The 20,585-nt window shown below is 42.6% G+C and overlaps 1 protein-coding gene across 1 annotated transcript in view; it reads right to left on the bottom strand.

The window, feature by feature from the left end:
- The window catches only part of PREX2 (phosphatidylinositol-3,4,5-trisphosphate dependent Rac exchange factor 2), a 284,012-nt gene that overhangs the window by 115,710 nt on the left and 147,717 nt on the right, over nt 1–20,585 (bottom strand). The window contains exons 23-25 of the mRNA XM_083187220.1: nt 17,304–17,465; nt 9,995–10,217; nt 8,485–8,692 (exon numbers count right to left, since the gene is read on the bottom strand). Of these exons, the coding sequence (XP_083043346.1) occupies nt 8,485–8,692; nt 9,995–10,217; nt 17,304–17,465 (593 nt within the window). The remainder of the gene's footprint in view (nt 1–8,484; nt 8,693–9,994; nt 10,218–17,303; nt 17,466–20,585) is intronic.

The following is a 20,585-nucleotide window of genomic DNA, read 5'->3' as shown; positions in this document are numbered from 1 at the left end:
ACTCGCCTCCGGTAATCATCCAGCGGCAGGCAGCAGCATGTCAGTGCGCCGGGCTTGTGCTGGCTCCCACACAGACCCCACTGCCACTCGGTCCCCCAAGCAGCAGCAGAGGCTGCCTTATACTAGTTATGTCACTGAAAAGGTCAATGGTGCCTAAGGTCAACAGATACAAAAGGTCAATGGTGCCTAAGGTCAACAGATGCAAAATGTCAATGGCACCTATGGGCAACAGGTACACAAGGTCAACAGGTACAGTACAAAAGGTCAACATGGTCAAAAGATTGACATGACAAGAGTCGACTAACAAACTAACAAATGGATAGAAAACCATCAGTAGAACATAAACATGCTCTCCACCACTTCAAGGTAGGTGACTTGTTCCGCTTCCGCTGCGCTCGCCAAAATGTGCAGAAATGGGAAAAAATAAAAATACTAAATATCTGCCAAGAAGTTGCTTGGATCAAATACAACAGAAATGCTTTGCAAAGTACGATGCATATAGTCTGAAATCAGTCATATTTGGAAAAGCTTGACAGATCTGCGTTGGAGGATTAACTGAAAAGGGAGTCAATCAAAATGAACAAGTCAGTGATTGGCTCCCCTGTGTTCTAGCAGGCATATTTTTGTATTCTGGCCTTGCTGCAAGATTCTCTTCTCTGGGCTGAGAATGATTTATGTCAGAAACAATTGTGCTGAGTTTCGTTGTGGAACGTACTGTTACACTTTCTTCTGTGACTTAAGTGGTCAGTACCGGTCTAACTATGACAAAAAATAACATAGACAACTGATAAATCCTCTCTATGTACCTTTTATGCTTTTATTTAAAATTCATGAGTGTTTGCCAGTGGTTAAAGCTGCAAACAGTATGTGCTAAACCAACACTTCACACCCTGACTGTGTAACCTCTATCTTCCTGTTTTCCCCACGCAGGTCCTTTAACTAGATCCGCTGGGATTTCTCATTTCCTTAACAGAATTTTCTCCAGCATAATTGCCTGATGGGTATTACCTGCAATGAACCAGACGCCTAAGCATTCAGCGTGTACGCACTCACACAACTAAACTGTAGAGTTTGTCATGACTCATGCGAATAATTTATAAGTAGACAAAGGTCTATGGCTGCTGGGCATCTCTAGTGTTAAAAATAATGTTGCATGAAAATCTATTCATTATATTTATGATAAATATAATATTTTTATAAAACGTGTGTTTAATCTGGGTCTTGTTCAAACATAGTTTACATAAAAGTGTGAATATACTGTATAATTATATTTCTCACTCACGTGGTAAGTTCTTGTTCTTGTTTTTTTCATACTGCTTTTGTTTAAGTACATGTATGGTGGCATGGTGGCACCATATAAATAAAACATTATTGTTACTATTAATTACTATTATTATAATTAATAATAACAAGCTGATGTGCCTTGTTTCAACAGGACAAAGGTTTGCCGGACAGAACATTGGACTCCTTTTCATCCCTTCTGTGCCGAATTGTAGAAAAATCCCTGCTTAGTGGCTGCAAATAACTGTCGCAGATTTCCCAACCAGCAGGTCACATGTTCCAGGTCACCCAGCATGTACATAGGGACATTTTACCAACTATTAGTTTTGCAGAGCACAATGGCATACCTCCCAAAATTGGTGGTAGTAGAGGAGGGACACCCCTGCACGCTGTAGCGGGGCGCCCAAAAACAGGGTGCATGGCCTTGCGGTCAGGGGGTGTGATCTGTGATCAAGGTACTCCAGCAAGGCCACGCCACACTGGAGCAGTGGGTAGCAGATGGAACTCTTATCTAACCCCCAAGCAAGCTGCCAGCACCCGGCTGGGGACTGTTTCAGTCCCAAGATATGGGACTGTCCTGTGAAAATTGAGACATTTGGGAGGTATGGAATGGTGATACATTTTTTAGGAACAGGGGTGCAGCAGGTGTCCTGGGCCCAGGTTATGGGTGGGGGTGTAGCCAATGCATGCATGTTGTGGCCAGCCTCCCTCCTCAGGAAGTATTAAATATTGTGAGGATGCCAAGTGCAAGGGTGAAGTTACCCACTAGATGCCAGAGAGGGTTCAATGCTCATTGTCAGGGGGAGGTATTTATATGCTTGTTGCCGGGGGTGGTTACATGCTCGTTGCCAAGGGGAGATACATGCACATTGCCAAGTTGACGTACATGTTCATTGCTAGGGGAGAGGATTACATGCTCACTGCCCAGGCGGTTCCAATCCAACAGCGTGCCAACATCGCTGGAATCTGCATTTCTGGGTAGCGCTGGGTGCGCTGCGATCCTCTGACAGAAACTAGAGGTCCAGCAGGACCTCTATTGTCTGTCTCCTCCAAGGGAGTGTCCATTTTTGGAGGGGCCTGCCAAAGACAGGTTTTTTTGCCTGTGGTCTAGCACAGCAAAAGTGGGAGAGAGGGGGCTACCGGCATTCCCAATCTCCTGCCCGGCTCCTGGAGATTGAGCTCCACCAAAACCACCCTCCCTACGCCTCTGATCATAGAAATCTGTAACTCATAAAAGTTGTCTACTATTAATATATAGAAAGGAATGACATCCACATTTTTTTTTACTTTAAAAGGAAACCAGAGAATTGGACGTAAAACAACGTAAACATGGGAAAACATGGGAAAAACATGCAAACACACACATGCGGCCCTGGTTAGAATTAAGCTCACGACCCCAGTTCTGTGCAGCAATGATCATCTTAGTATTATAAACACTGTACAATTAATTTCATATGATAAACATACTAATGTGCCCTTATTATAGTTCCACAGTTATCATTGAGTAACAGTAATCTGTGCACATTTTCTCTCAGTATAACATAATAAAACATATATTTGGTTTGCTGCAGATCACATTAGCTGGCAAGCACTAACAATGAAGAATTGTGTTGTCTGTTAATAAGAGAAGTGAAATGTTGACCTGATTCAAATTGAAAGTCGAAGAACGGTACATAACAGATAAGAGAGGAGAGCAGGGACATTCATTCAGCGCAGCTATGGACGCTAACATTAGACTGTGATTTCCGCTAGCTTGTCCTGCTTTTATCTACAGATATAAAAACATATATCCAATGTTGGCAAGGGATTGTAGGGCCTCTTGTAAGCAAGACCTGACATAGAAGATATCTACACAACAGCCAGATTAGCAGGCAAGCCGGCCGCAGGAACAAACAGAGGACATGAGTAATCATAGAGGTGATAACGCAATTAATACATTCTTCATAACAATAAACAAACACATATTGCAGGTGCTCTTCCCCTCTTAATTTCTAAAGGTGCCCATACACTAGTAAGATTTATCTTCAGATCTGTCTGGTTGGAACAAAAACATGGTTATGGATGAGTGACAGTTTGTCAGTTTTCCAGCATTTCCAAGTAAATGGTCAACTGTCTTTGCTCTCATCCATAACCATGTTTTTGTTCCAACCAGACAGATCTGCAGATAAATCTGCGTGTGTATGGCCACCTTTAGTCATAAGATAATTTTTACAGCAAACATACACTGTATATATATAAATATATATATATATATATAGAAACAAGATAGAGGTGCGCTACAGTTTTATCACCAATGCCAATGTAGAACAAAAAGATGATAAAAACAACTAATATTTATTCAGTAGGGCTGCGAAGTATTTCTGTATGTAGCACACCGTAAAAAATGGAAATGCATAACAGAAGATAAACTACATGCTGTACTACTAAATAAATATTATTTGTTTGTATCTATTTGATATTATTTTTGTTTTACTAGCCACCTGATAAGTGAGCATTGGTGACAAAACTGTAGCGCACCTCAATCTTGTTTCTATCCGTTTTCCTTTCAGTCCCTCTGTTAACAGCGAGGTACTATAGGGGTGCTGCTCTTCTATAAGCGCCTGGCCTCTTTAATTTCAGTTGCCATCTTGGCTTTGAGTAGCCTTTTGATGTCATTAAACCTCTTTTTGACATTTTGGACACTTCTTTTGTGGCTGCTAACGGCATTGACTGCGCCAGTGATAGATTCCCACGTGGTCCTCTTCCGCTGCGCAGTGGTCCTGTTGTTGTGCTTCCCCAGCAGCCTGTCTAATACAGGCACTATGGCGCGGACAAGGGCCGAATTTTCCTCATAAGAGAAACGCACCTTACGGGCACTTTGGGTGTGGGCACTTTCTGGCTCCTCCTCAAACTCCTCTATAGCCATGTCCCCCTCCTCCTCCAGGGCAGCATCACCCTCCTCCTCACCTCCATCTTCCTCCACCTCAGGCCAGTCGACCTCAGAGATGTGTCCCTCCTGCAGCTCCTCCTCGGACTGTGTGCTGAACAGGTCCTCCTGTGAGAGGGGATGAGATGGGAAGGCAAGAGGGTCCTCCACCTCCTCCTGCTGTGCCTGCTCCTCCGGGGTCCGCCCTGGACCAGGCCTTGTTGTGCTGCCTCTCCCTCTCACACTGCTGGCTCTTAGTGTGCCTCTGCTAGCTTTTCCCCTGGCTCCTCTGGCGCTGCTGCTGGTTGTAACTGGCCCACTGCTGCCTCTGCCACCTGCACTCCCTGACACTGCTCCTCTCCTGTCCATTCTCCTCACCTTACTACCTTTCAGAGGTCAAAATGGCGCCTGTGCCCCTTTATATAGGGGGTGTGATGCAAATTGTAGGTGACTTAGGTGGGCCAATAGGTTAGAGGGTTGTTTGGCATGCGAAGGCAGTGTTGTAATTCGCATTCCAGTTGGTCAGAAAATCGCACATGACCTGCACGGGACATTGCACATTACTGTGTCATAAATTTGCAACACATCGCACCACATCGCAGCCCTTGGCACTTCACAGCACTTTTTGGGCACATTAGCGCATCCCATTGAATAATCGGTTTTGGAGAAAAAAATGTGATTTGAAAAAGTGCGATACGGTGCGATAAGGTGCGATTTTGAAATGTTACTAAAACTTGCATCCTATTAAATGTCACCCTATATGTTCATGCTTTCCCAAGGGAAATGCTAACTTGTTGATTGGTGGATTACCATCAAGTATTCTCACTTACGAGAGAATTGGGAACGGATCACTAATCACCATCCATTCATAAATCCATTCCTGAACCATCGAACAGTTCTCACTGAAGTGGTTGTCACTGATATCACAGACCCTCCATAAAAATGTCTGGGCATTCCTCCATTCACTGAGAAAATGGAAGGTTCCAACCCCTAAATGCCGGCTTCCTGTCAGTCAAAGTCCAGCCACATTGCATTTACGTTCCCTATGCATTTTCTGTGGCTATTTCCCCTGGTGCATACACGATGCGTATGGTAGGCATGGGCAGTCATTCAGTAATCGCTCGGTTTGCATATTTTCTATTTAACAATCCATGCTAAATTAGCCCCTTTGTAGTGAGACATAGGGCCATATGCAGTACGCTTTAAAAAGTGATAAACTGGAGAGTGATCAGGCACCAGCAAATAGGCTCCCAACTGCCATGTTGCATGCTGTGTTTGGAAAAGACAGTTAGGAGCTGATGGCTGGTAGTTTATTGATCTTCACTTTATCACGTTTTGAAACTTAGTACATCTGGCCCGTAATCTATTCTGAATTTATTTCTGCCTGTAGCCGTTTGTGTTTAATGCAGGGTTGCCTTCCAGGAGGCTCCCGAAATTGGGTCCCCCCTCCCGGCCCCTATAAAGGTAAGCAACCCTCCCAGATACCGGCAAACACCCCCCCCCCCCCTCCCCCCTCCCTTACCTCTGTGCATCTCCCCTGCGGCAGCAGTTAATTTCGGAGGGATGGGTCGGGGCTAAAGATGCAAATCGCATCTACATCAGGCCCCACCCCCTGCTGCTGACCGTCTCCTCTGCAGGCTTCTCCCAGAGAGGAGACTTTAAAAGTAGGCAACCCTGGTTTAATGTTATTGTGTCCAAGGATCTGCCAATGAGTATAGATATAATATTTTGTTGCAGTTAGGAAAATGTCAAGATGTAAAAAAGAGGTGGGTTACTTTGGATTACTTTATTAGAATCCTTAATTGAGCAAATAACTGACCAGTCACCACTCACTAGAGTTGATGTGACTTCAAGACACAAATTGCATCATTGTAGCCATCTTTACTCAACGTGTAGATACATGTCCTGTAGCTATTAGCCTGGAACTCAGGAGTCCTACTTGTCCCATGTCAGTACATTTCAGGGTTGCAGTAAAAAATAAGGATGTTTGACTAAAGCATGTCATAGGCAAAGGTCTGTAAATGTAACAATATGGTTAATGTATATAAGCAAAGATATGTCTTTGGCGCTATAGGCTATGGTGGTGTAGCTTGTCACCCTGCAGCCACCACGTTGGAGGATTGCTAGCCTCCACAGAAAGCACAAGAAAATAAAAAAAAGTGGGGCGCTCAAAGGTGCAATATGGTTAATGTATCTGTAAAGCTATCTATAAGTATACTGTCTACTTTAAAAACATCTTCAATTGTCATTGTAAGTCATAAGAATCGCATCATTTTATGACTGATGCTGACAGTTGTCAGGTTTCATTGAAAAATTTGGCTGACACTAACAAGTGCATAATAATGTCAGTCTGAGGCATCAGTGAACGGAGAAATTGTGTTGACTCTGACAAGTGACAAGGATGGTTAGAAAAGTCAGGTAACATCAGCCAATACTCCTAAATGACAATGACGTTGACTATCACCTTTGAATATGTGCAATGAACAATGTAATTAAGGCAGAGTGAAAACTGTCATGCAAAAAAAATATAAGTGGCTAACTGTCACCCCTATCATCTCATTTCAACCCCTAAATGTGTCAGTTTTAGGTAAAAATCAGTTATTACTATTGACACATTCAAATTTAACAAGAACCATGTAAGCCAGTGATTCCACCCAGTATATACAGTACACTTCTAGGTGGGAGCTGACTGGTTGCCATGGACGATTTCCCCACTGGTCGTCTTCTCCACTCTTTTCACTGCTTTATACAGTATATCAACTTCTTAACACATTTCCCCCCAAGTTACAGATACAGTACAAACAGCGAATTACTGGCTGGCAGCTGACAACCGACAATTTCATTAAAAGCCATAATTATATCCAAGCTAAATAACATCATAAAAGCTATTTATAATGCAGGTCTAGGATATTACTGTATTAGCTTAACCAAAACCGATGAAGCGTGATATATCTACCTGCAGTTCCTAGCGTAAATGGGGACAATTACATGTCTGCTGATGTGAAATAATACGGACCAAGTTTTTTTTTCTACAGAATTAAGTGGATAATCCTAACTCGGAACCTCAGAAATGATTGCTATAAACCACATACTGTAGCTCTTTTCAAGTACTGTATTCTGTACTAGTACATTGGAGCAGTGCTCTGATCCTGTCTACTTTAAATATAATGCACAATAACCTTTCGGATGCAATTCTAGTAGTAGAATATAAATAGCCTTTGATTTTGAAACACTTTTACTTTTTTCTGGAGTTGCAACCAGAGCTGCCATCAGAAGTTGTGGGGCCCGGGACTGAAAAAAATAGGCAGGGCCCACCTTCCCTTTCTTGAGACCCAAGGTCATAGGCAAACGCGTGGGGAGGGGGGGGGGGATCTGGTTGCCCGGAAACCCCCTCCTCTAGGCAAATTTCTTAAATTACTACAACAATAGCACTGGTATATAATATAATATGATAAATAGAGCTGCCACCACATGATGCAGTGTAAGGGACAGAGCAGAGCTGCTGCACATGCCCAGTGTACCAGCTTCTTCTACCACATTTACTGTATGTGTGGATCTGAGCCCTCAAACATCACAATGGACCAGAGAGTAGCTGCCAGGAGGAAGAGACAGGAGTCTTCCTATGAAGTGGGAGATTGAGAGTTTAGAAAGTGCAGTACTGGTTCTATTTTGTTTGTGTATGTATTTATTATGACATGTTTAACCTTTTCCTGACCACTTATTTAAATATATTTGATACAGCCTATATACTATATACCATCTGTACTGTTACATATTAATACTGTATTCCATACAGTATCCAGTGTATAAAAAGACAAATTTTCAGGCTTGTTACCTTTCCAGGAGACTCCCGTTCTTATTCCAGTATGCTGCAGAGTGGGAGATTTTGGATTACATTTGGAACCCCCCCCCCTCTAAAAATCCTGCGGTTGCCACTGCCCAAGGTGCATGGTGAGACCTCGATGTCCGAAGCACTACTCCACCTCTACAATGCCATGGGAAATGTGAACTTTGTTTATGACTAATTCCCCAATAGACTCCAATACTGGGCCCCCTTTCTGTCTGGGCCCCGAATTGGAGTCCTGGAAGTTCCCCCCTGATGGCAACCTGGATTGCAATTTACAAGCAGAGTTTTACTATATTAGGACCTTTGCTCTGGTTCCAGTAAATATTATGTAATTACCATGACCTTATAACAGGAAAAACATATATAAATAAATCTTTGAATACACTGATAACTGATACCTGGGTTTACTTATTTATCTCCAAAGCAATAGTGATAAATACTGAATACTTACTCATCAATCTGGGACACACAGGTCTCTATCTCTGCCAGTGCGGACTGCAGTTTGCACCGCAGCTTATGGTGTATGTCTTGTGTTTCCAAATCTTCAGCTCGGAGCAGGTACCGCAGCCCATGGCCATCTCGCTGACCCAGTGAATGTCCTGATGGTGCAGCCATTGTGGTTATGGTATGTTGTATATACACCATAGGATTAAGTTTACCTAAGCAATATGTACAAAACACCAATGTAAGACAGCAGCTGAAAAATCAAACAATTTGTGGTACATAGAACACCCCTCCCCCCTTCCCTTAAACTGAGACTGGATTCCCAGGACTGCCCTAAAATAATGAAGATAGTCCAGCCAATACTACTACTGCTTTTCATTGAAACGGCGCATTAACATGGACGTGAGAATGGGAATGCACCATATTAACCATAAGGACTTAGTTTCGGCCTTAATGTGTTCATTCATACTATCAATGGCTGATTGTTCCAAGGATAGGAAGACAGCCCTGATGCACCCTGGCCTGGAACTTGCTGGAATCATATTGATATACACCCACAGCAGTTGGTTCTCTATGGTGCCATCAACCTAATATTGCAAAGCCTAGTGCTAGTTACCATACACTCAGGGTGCACCCCATATCAGTCTTTCCACTGTATTTTGGGTAAATAGCACTTGACTAATGGGGCCTACACACGTAGCGATTTTGTGGGCATTTATCCCTACATCGCTCCGTGTGTAGGGGCCATAGCGATAGCCCGGCAATTAATATCCAGCTTGCTTGCTGGATATTAATCAGTCAGGGCCAGTGTTCTCCTGTGAGAACACTGGCCCTGACTGATTAATATCCAGCATGGTCAGTACACATCGCTGTGTGCTGATCGATCTTGCTGATTTTAGCGATCTAGCATCGTTTAGAACGCTCAGCAAATCCCTGCATGTGTACGCCCCTTAAAAGCACTGGAGCACCCCATGCATTTTTCTTTTGTTGCTTTTCTTGGTTCCCAGGTTTACAGAATACTTGAAAAATCTCGATTGTTAAATTGGCCAGAAAATCGCTTCATTTTTGATCTGCTAAAAACGTTAGTAGTGTATGGCCAGTTTCATTGCCTGTAATCTGCTAGGAAAGGGGGGTTTTCAACACAAAAACTGCAGGTATCAGTCAATAGTACAGTAGTTCTCGACTCAAGTCCCCAAAGTCCTTGGCAAGGATCACAAAACAAATCATATTTTGTGGATTTTAAAAAATCATGCCCAGGTAAGTTCATCTATTTTGTTGGGTCAGTAATTACCCCACCTGCTTCCGCAGATAGCAATCCTCAAGACAATTGAAGATGAGAGTTTATGTTCTAGAGTACACTATACATGCTGAGGATTCTAAGATCCTTTCGTCCTAACAAATGATGTCTAAGAATAAATACTGTGAATTAATGTTTTATTTACATCAAGTGCTGCATGAAATAAATACTCCTTTTTACTACATAATTACATTTTATGAATGTATTACAGAACTGTCACCTTGCTCTGTACTTTTATTTTCCTTGTCCGGGGATGCTTGCTTCCTGCTATCCAGCTGAACTCCAAAAGCACTGCCCAAGGATGTGAGCGTTTTGGGGTAGGAGACCTCCATCACATTGAAATGGCAGTTTGTTGGACAGAAATCGCTGCTATGTAGAGGGGAGACCTTTGATTTTGCTTGTTTGAATGTAGGCCAGGCTCGGTTTTTCAAGACCCTTGAAAACTAAATGCAAATTAAATAAATTAATACAATTATATATCTACAAAGATTATTAGCCGCTCTTGTTTATACAGAACTGTCCCTTATCTGCGGTGTCTATCTTATGTGACTCATTGCACTGATGTGTAGTTGTAGCACCACTTGCACAAAAATGTCGCCACTAGAATGATCTTTATACAAATCATAATTTTAATAAACAACATAGCTTGTAAACTCCACTAGGGAAGGACTTGGGGGAGTGGTATAAACCCCCGACAGTCGGGATTCCGACAGTCATTAGCCCGGCGTAGTAATCCCGACTGTGGGGACTCAACGGGGGAGCACAACAAAGCCACTTGAAGGCTCACTGCGCTCGCCACCTATTTTATTCTCCCTCTATGGGGGTGGTGGACCCCCCACAAGGGAGAATAGCCGGTGCCCGTCTGTCAGGCTTTTAGCAGTCAGGATTCCGACATCGGTGTAATAAATGACGGAATCCCGACTGCCAGTCAGTCATCCGGCAGCCGGACTCGGACATACCAGACTTGTGATGGTTATAATAAGTGTGATATGCACACAGATCCATTCATGCCTCTCAGAAGCAATTCATTATTCTTATTTATTTTAAGCTATTTATTTTATTGGATTTTAAACCACTTTCACCACTTAGTACATTTCTATACTTCTAATCCGGAAGAAACAGAATGGTGTTTTTGAATGTAAAGTGTGATTTTGAGCTTAGGTAGGGATGCAAACCACTGGAAAATTGCTGCGATCATACCTGAATTTTAAACCCACCACTTAATCATAATTAACGTCGTTGTAATCGTAATTAACATGCCCTTTCTATACATTTGTATATCACTTCCCTCACCTAGTCTGCATCAAAATAGTCATAGCCACCAATCTACATGGTTCACCAAAAATGTCAAGGATTTTTAGAACATACTAGTTACCATCTCGTCAAAATGATGGAACAACATAAGGTAGGGGGCGTGGTCACACAATAGAACCTCCATTCAAATGATAACACACAATTGCACAGTATCATTCACATTACGCTGCATTTAGTGTCCCTTATTCCTATTACACTGCATAGAATTGCCTCTTATTCACATTATGACACACAGTAGTGGCCCTTATTCATATTACACTATGCAATAACACCTCTTATATTTGTTATGCCAACCAGTAGTCTACCTTATACACAATTCTCTGCAAGGCGAAACCAATACAGGTGGAACTCAGTTCCATCCCACCCCCCACATTAACCCTTGTACCCAATTAAGAGCTATCACATGGCTTTCCAGCTGGCACAACACTTGGATTCCCCCACAGAGGTGAGGAGTAGCCTTTTATTATAGAGGATAAAATAATGAAAAAATAATGAAGATTTTAGTGAAGCCAAATAATATGTGCATTATAAGACAAGTTTTGTTTTAGACTAGTAAATAATACAAGTGCAATTAATTACACTGTCTTTTTTCTCCATTTTGTTATATTTTGTGTTTACATTGTGCTTCCCTATTGTTAAATTGTCATCTTGTGGTTTAAAGTGACATTTTTTTTGGAGTGACCAAAATCTACTTAGCATAGATGTAACTGGGATACAAGTGTATTAAATATGGATGTCTCTTTGCTGAACCTAGTTCTCACTACTTCCTCCATGTGGTCCCAACTCATGCAAGCATCCCTAAAGTACAGACAACAGACAGCTGGCTCAGTACAGCACACACTCCATTTATCTCACCGCAGTCCACATAAACTAGTGTTCTGTATGATTTTGCCTGTAACTGCATAAAGACCCCATACTTTATATAAATGGGTTTGCTCTGAGCACAAAGGACATTTCCTGAAATGTTTTCTACAAAAGGATCTTGTTATTCAAATCTCCCACATGCCGCACTATAAAGAGACCGCATTCCGCAATGTCATTTAATCAGATCACATTTTACAATTTAGGGTTTTTCAATCTTGACTCTGCAAACATCTGGGACATTTCAAGTGACACCAAACCTCTAGTAAGAGCACAATGTACGGATAAAATGTACCACAAACAGCCTATTTTTAGAATTTAACTTTCTCACACAAAATGTTCAAGCATTCAATGCAGTTTTGGTTACTATGGATACACACTACCTCTGAGAACAAAGGACAGAGTCCTTATCCAACACCAACAACCTCAGAATACCTATGTTGCTGACAATACTGTCTGTATAAGGAACAAAGAATGAAATGAGATCAGCCTTATCACAGATGGTACAGCCATGTCACTGGTAATACGTGCATGACAGTTGTGTAGCGCTGTCCATTAAGGCAAAATGATCATTTAAAAGATGCTGTCATTATGTAATGAATCTTGATTTACAGTATTTTCATATTCTTAATTACTCAAAAATCAATGCTTTTAGATCTGTGGATGAAAGAGACAAATTCTGTTGCATAAAGTATGCTATTTGAAAATGAAAGAGAGAAAACTGGTTTAAAGGAGGCACGACACACTACGATGAAAGGGAATCATCTAAACCAATATTATCTGTAAATCTTCAGAAGTGGCAGAACCTGATTTGTAATTACTGTAATATATATGGTATGTGCTTACTTATGCTAATTTCACTTTATAAAACTACTAGGTAAAATCCCATCAAAAAGACGCTGCAATGTACTTTCACTTTCTTTGAGCTGTGACAGTTTTTATCCCACACACTCTCCACCTTGCCCCAAGTCCCTATCTGCTCCTACCTCCAATCTGTCGTTACAGCTCCCTCTCGACATATCCAGCAAGTTTGAAACTGATCAGTGTCCCTGCAAAAAATGGTTTCACTTTCTTTTATGGCATCTTTTAGCACAAAGGAGTAATATGGTCTTACAAGTGGCCTCCATTGGTCACTGGCAAAACTTTTCCACAAAAAAGTGAGGAGTAGTTAGCCTTTTATGTATATAGATTGCTAAGGAAGCTTTTGACCCTCACAATATTCCTGATTTTTAAAAGCTGTTCCCAGCACAGTACCGCTTCTCTTGTTATATACAATTCTCAGTGTGTCCTGTATGCTGCATGCTTCTATCCATCTGTGTCACTCGGCATTTGCTTTTATTTGGCCCACATAGGCATACGCAGCACATTTTATTACGTGGTGCACCGTCAAAAGGGGTGTGCCTAGCACCACCTATTGGGCGTGTCTTACACCGCCAATCAGGCATGTCTACCATTATCTATTGGCACTCACTACAATATAAAACGTCTCTCAGCCACACCATAATCTCCTGCCTATTTAATTTTTAACCTTCTAATTATTATATGCAACTACATGCAAATAACTCTAAAAACATACATGGATGACGCAGATATGTAGTGATATGACAATGGTCTAGTATAATTCATGGTACTTGTGTATTTGCAGGGCGCCCACTAAGCTATTTGCTTAGTGGGCTATTCTGCGTAGTGAAATCGCATCGCATGGCACGTTTTCGTGCCGTGTGATTTGATGCAATGCGATCTCACTAGTTAATTTATTCACTGCACCCTGACCGCCGATCGCATCGCATCACACGCAAAATCGCATGCGATCGCATGTGATTTTGCGTGCGATGCGATTTAGCAAAACACCCCCAGTGTACATGTCTATGTGATGCAATGGGATTTAGCACACCCCCACTATCCACGTCACCCTGAAGCATGGCGAGCACAGCGAGCCCCGCGAGGGGATGTGGTTACGCATCCTCCCGACCTTTTTCATACCCCCACTATCCACGTCGGCGTGGAGTTGATTTTATAAAGTGTGACGAGCGCAGCGAGCCACCGAGCCCGAAGCGTGGAGAGCGCGATGTGATCCGCGGGCAAGGGTGCACTAAAAAGGGTGCACTAAAAAGGGTGCACTAAAAATCGCATTGCATCGCCCAGCAAAATTGCATGCAATGCGATTTTCCTACGGTGCCGTACATATGTAAATTGGGCGCCCTGCAAATACACAAGTACCTAATAAATAATGCAAAACACACATAATTGATTTATGGAGCGCTTCTTTTAATGGAATACAGTTCTAAAAAGTAAAAGTCTTTGGTAAAACATATTGCTAGTATTGCTAATGGCAGGGAGGATTTCATACGGGTGGGCACAGCATTAGGGGGTGCCTGTGCACCCCTAACACTCAATGTGGCCCAGTGTGTACAGTCCATGCTGCCTCCTCCACTCATGCTGTGATGGCAGCACTGTAGAGTCTGGCTTTTATGCCAGACTGTGCCCAAAATCACAGAACTACTAACCTACTCTAATGTACATGGTAATGCCGATGGTAATATGGATGAGAGGAGGGGATGAGGTGTACATGTCCTCAGGGCAGCCATCAGGGGGACTTCAGGGACTCCAGTCCCGGGCGCAGACAGAAAGAGCCCAGGACTAGAGTTTAGAAAGTATAATTTGTCATAAACAAAGATCACGTGGCGTGGCATCACTATAAGGAGGCATTACACAATATGGAACACACCATAATGCCCATTACCACATTAAGGAACACAACCTGATGCTCATTACACAATATGGAACACACCATTATGCCCATTACACATTATGGAACACACCATTATGCCCATTTCACATTCCATGTGGGCATTAGTTTTTGGGATATACTGGCAGATATAGGAAAGCTACATAGGTGCTGTATTGGCAACAGGAAACCTCCAGGTCAGCCAGGAGAAATACTCAGTACATAACATAAGCACAGTACTAAGAAAATACTACAAACATGGGGCTCTTCCTGCAAGTACTTGGGGGCAATGACCACGACATGACTGCGTTCCCTCACGTTCCCTCCCATCTGCCCGCCGCCCGAGGTCCACACCTTCCACTTCACCATCTTTAATTATGACAAACAGCCTGGGATGTTCCGTGGGTCTGCAGCTGGGACGTCCCATATCTGCCCTGGCTACACATCCCCTGCGCCGGCTACGCCAGGGGATGCGGTGCACTGCGACGGGCTCCAGAATAGCAGAGTCATGACGCTGCAGCGTCATCGCGTCAATATGCAAATTACATGTGTGGGGGGGGGGGGGTGTGGCAGCGGCACAGCGATACTGCAGAAAGTTCTCAGAACTGAGAACTTTCTTCACAAAACCGTCCCACAAGGCCATCGGCCCTTCTGGCATTTGCCAGAAGTGCCAGATGGTCAGTCCGGCGCTGCTTGGAGCAATGTAGTGCTGAGTAGTGCTGCCAGTGCTGAAGACACCAAAGGTCTCAACAGGCATTCTAGGTGTTCAAGAAAGGGAAGGGGGACCCTGCCTATTTTGTCAGTCCCGGGCCCAACAAATTGTGATGGCAGCCCTGCATATCCTCCCAGATGTAAAGCAGCAAAGTACAGTATCTCTGGAAATTGTTAAGTAGTTTTATCTTACCTATGTACTATAGGCAGATAGTAACTTTGAGCTTTGTGGAAAAACGAAACGTGCAAATTACCTTCACCGTCCGAGTAAATTACGTAATGTATTATTCAAAAATAGTCAGAAAATAAATTAGAAATAAGTATATGAAATCTCCATTTAACAAAAAGTAGCTTTTCTTGGTAACCAAAATTAAGAACCCTCAACCCATTGTGTTGTATTTAGAGTTTATTGCCTAAGATTATTTTCAATAAATGCACCTACACTAGATGCTATCATGTTACACTGCCCAAGAACTGGCTCTATCGTATACACTGGGTATACAAAAAAAGTTAGAAATTTATATCAGCTTGTGTTTCACACCTACAGTACAACCATAGTTTAAAGATCAGGCACCGCTCATGGGTGAGTGGCATGTGCTCACCCCTCTGGCTTAAATGTGCCAACTTACTCCTATATTTGTCTATTTTTTTTATGTATTCAAATGTACTTATTTAGTTCCAACATATTCCATTGAGTTTTACGATTGCGCTCAGTTGTTAAAAATAAATAAAACAAATAAAAGAAATGACAAATGGTGCCCACACAAGGTGAGAAGTGTGCTAGGTGCGATTTGAGCCTATGCAATATGTGCTATGCTATTTGGACTGTACACTGTGCAATTTGAACTACACCAGATTTTGACTACACTCCAACAGTAAGTACAATAGCATAAGATATAGTACAATACCTCCTGCATCCACATACTATTTTGCCTTGCTCTACTGACTACTCAACGCAAGAGAAAATAAAAAAGGTGCGATATGAACTAGACGCGATGCAGTTTGAACTAAAAAGAAGATCAAATCACATGCGATAATTGCACGTCTGTGGGCACCAAAAGCCCTTATCACAAGCTTCCAATTCTATAGAGAAGTACTGTTCTCTTAGTGTGTTATTCTGGTTCACTCGCAAAGGCACAATCACTCTCTAATGGACAAAACCATGTGCACTGCAGGTGGGGCTGATGTAACATGTGCACAGAGAGGTAGAGTTGGGTGGGGTTTGTATTTCAAACTGATATCTAAATTGCTGTGTAAAAATAAAGCAGCCAGTATTTACCCTGCACAGAAACAATAAAACACCCAAACCTCACTCTCTCTGCACATGTTACATCAGCCCCACCAGTAGTGCACATGTTTTTGTCCATTAGACAATGATTGTGCCTTTTCCGCGTGAACCAGAATAACCCCCTTAGTGCAGTGGTTCCTAGACCTGTTGACAGACATTGGTGGTTCAGGACCAACTCAAACTCAATTCAATGTTATAGAGTCCACTTTCAATTTATCAGTGGCTATTTGCAGCTCACTTGCCACGATTAGTGTGCCATAGGATAGCATTGGTGCGCTTGCTCGTGTGGCTGTGTCACACATGGGCAGGAAAAATTCCACCCACAAAGTATTCGCACAAGGGTGTATTGATGAGCAGGGACACATCTGTAACTGGACAGAAATAATGGAAACCTGTACACCACCACATAACTGAACCTAAGGATGACAGCCAACTACATTTAAAAAAAAGTAATGTCTTTTTTCTGACAATTTTGGCCTGTGTAGAGAACCTAAATGTAGATATTGCACCACTGCAGAACGTTTTGCATTAATGGAAACAGCCTTAACCTGTATAGGTGAACAGCTTTTGTAACATGCTTACTAGAATACAAAGAAAAGGTTCTGAGCTGACCGCCATCGCATGTACCTTTCTGTAACTGGTGATCCGCCGGTAGATGTGCTCAATTTTCTCTCGGCAAATGATGGTGAATTTATTCTGAAGCTCCGGTGGAATGATTTCATGTAAGGAATGCAGGTGGCTGCAGTGTTGCACAAACTGTTCATCGCTTTTAGCTATGGCATCTAAGATCTGTGAGATAGGAGACCATCGGGAGGATAAGTTATTAAAACCTAGGATGAACTAGATGGACGCAAGTCTTTATTCAGCCTTATCTACTATGTAACTATGTAATTGTAACAAATGCAAAAAGTATTAATTTGTATAGAAATTCTCAAGTTGCTATAAACTAAATGTAAACATATTGTATATTTTTAAACATTGTCTATCACCCTTGTACTGTGTAGTGTAAAATACCTTGCAGTGTCCTGATACGCTGCTATGTAGGAAGTAGACTGGAGTTTACTGACTTACGTGGTTTCTCCATACAGCAAGGGTATTATTTACAAGCCACAAAACTCAGGGTAATATTCTGTAGTTGGTTAAATAATGAAAGTAGACATATACTGGGGGAAGAGGACCACTTATAAAAAGAATACTGGTGCGGGAATTTTTCTCTTTGTGTGTCCATATACTGGGAAATGTAACAGTGTCTAAGATCGGCGGAGGTGCGGAAACCGAATGTTGTTTAAAGCGCCAGTCATTTACAAGGCATTTACAAGGACACTGTTCCATTTCCCCTAAAGTGTCTGATAGTGTTTGACAATATTTGCATCCAAATCTGCACACATAAAAAAGTGTTCATGCAAGCATAGCAAAATTGCAAAAATCAGACACAAATACCCCCAAATATTTTAAACATTTGATTTATAGCAAAATCCGTATTCTCAACTTTTGTTTTTAAGTTATGTATGTGGTTCACATGCTATATTCTATGACCGCCAAATCATAATATATATCTAATATAGCCACACTGCGGAATGTACCACTGCTCCTCCCGAACTTTGCTCATTGTGTCCATCATCGGAAATTGTGTATGCACTTGACAATGCCAGCAACCGCCCCCCTGGGGCCTGTCGCTCCAGATATCGCACTGGGAACACATGATCTAATGCATACCCAGCTTTAACCCCTTCCCGACATTTGACGTACATTTACGTCATGGTCGGGAAGCACTTCCCGACACATGGCGTAAATGTACGTCATGGATTTAAACTGTCACCGCGTCTATAGACGCGGTGACAGTTTCAACATGTCTGCTGTCCCTGACAGCAGACATGTCCGTGCATGCCCAGGGGGGGCTGCGATGCCGCCCCCTCGTCGGCGATCGCTGTGATTGGCTGTTCAGTGTGAACAGCCATTCACAGCGTTTTCCTGTGTCACCGGCGAATAACGTTCGCCGGTGACACGGGATCGGAGGTGATTGGTGCTGTAAAGTACAGCACCAATCACCGCGGGGTGTAAGGGTGACACTGGTGTCACCCCACCTCACCCCGCCCGCCCCCAAAGGCCGTGATTGGTCCGTCGGACCGACGGACCAATCACAGCCATGGAGGGGGGTTTAAACTAACGGTGACTGCACTGCAGACGCCATTCCGGTCTGGAATTGCGTGCAGTGCGGTCACCGTGCCTAGCTGCCGCGATATACTGACCAGAACCTTGCTCCATACTTACCTGATCACTGCTTCATCACTGCTTGATCACTGCTTGATCTGTGCTTGTAGTGTGCTGGATGCTTCCTGGATCCTGTTGCTACTTGTGCCTTCCTGTGCTGTGAAATTGTGCTGCTGCAGTGTAATAGCTAGATAGAGAGATAGATAGAGAGAGATAGAGAGAGATAGAGATAGAGAGAGATAGAGAGAGATACTGTGCTGTGAAATTGTGCTGCTGCAGTGTAATAGCTAGATAGAGAGATAGATAGAGAGAGATAGAGATAGAGAGAGATAGAGAGAGATACTGTGCTGTGAAATTGTGCTGCTGCAGTGTAATAATTAGATAGAGAGATAGATAGAGATAGATAGAGAGAGATAGAGAGAGAGATAGTGTCAGAGAGTGCTATATTTTGTGCTGCTGCAGTGTGATATAGTTATAGATAGAGAGAGAGAGATAGAGAGAGATAGAGAGAGAGAGATAGATAGAGAGGCCTAGTGACAGAGTGCTATATTTTGTGCTGCTGCAGTGTGATAGTTATAGAGAGATAGAGAGAGATAGAGAGAGAGAGATAGAGAGAGATAGTGACAGATTGTGCTATATATTTTTTATATAACTGACTGCTGCCCCCTCCTTTTGTGCTGATCAGTATAAATTAACTGATCAGCAACTTTTTGGGGGCGCAGGTTTTTTTTTATATATAGATATACCTGTCAGTGCTGCTGCTGCAGTGTCATAGAGTGATAGATAGTGAGAGATAGAGAGATAGAGAGAGATAGTGACAGAGAGTGATAGAGAGTGCTAAATTTTGTGTCTGCTGCCCCCGCCTTTTGTGCTGATCACTATATCTGAGGTGATCAGCAACTTTTTTGGGGGTACAGAGTTTTTTTTTTTTTTATATATACCTGTCAGTTGCACCAAAGGTTGTGCACCTGCTGCCCCTCACTGGTAATCAGTGTCGCATCACTGATCACCTTTTTTTTTTTTTGTGGGTGCTGTGTGGTCTTTTTTAATTTTTTTTTTACACACACTGTGATTTTGTGGGTGTCCTGTGGCCACTGTGCGCTGATCAGTGACGTACATCACTGATCAGCTTTTTCGGCACAGGGTTGATCTATTTTTTTTTTTTTGATCAAATTCCTGTTGCCTTTGAGCGCTGTTCAGTGACAGACGTTACTGACCAACATCTGTGCTCAATTTTTGGCGCAGGACCTTTTTTTTTTTTAACCCCTTCAATTTTTTTTTTTTAACCCCTTCAATTTTTTTTTTTTTTTTTAACCCCTTCAATTTTCTTTTTTGGTATAAAGTATTTTTTTTTTCTGCACTACATACACATTACACACTACATTCCCCCCAGGTTGAAATAAAGTTTGTACCCCCCCCTACACTATACACGTGTTGAAACATTTCACTACCAGTAACACAAAAATAAAAATGGCATCCCAAATGTCCTCCCAAATGTCCTCCCAAATGTCCTCCCAGTCATCCAGGAGAATGTATTCAGTGGAGGAGGCATATGCCATGCTTGCTTCTGACTCTGACACAGCCAGTGATGCAAGCGGGGAATTTGAAGGATTCGTCTTAAGCTCCTCTTCCTCCTCTGGTGATGAGGGACCCCCTCAAAGACGCCCCCGTAGAGCAGCTGAGACCCCCCCCCCCAAC

The sequence above is a fragment of the Crinia signifera genome, chromosome 5, assembly GCF_055691185.1.
Source record: "Crinia signifera chromosome 5, ASM5569118v1, whole genome shotgun sequence".
Lineage (NCBI taxonomy): Eukaryota > Metazoa > Chordata > Amphibia > Anura > Myobatrachidae > Crinia > Crinia signifera.
The sequence above is the reverse complement of the archived record's forward strand: the minus strand, read 5'-3'. Positions and strand labels throughout refer to the sequence as shown.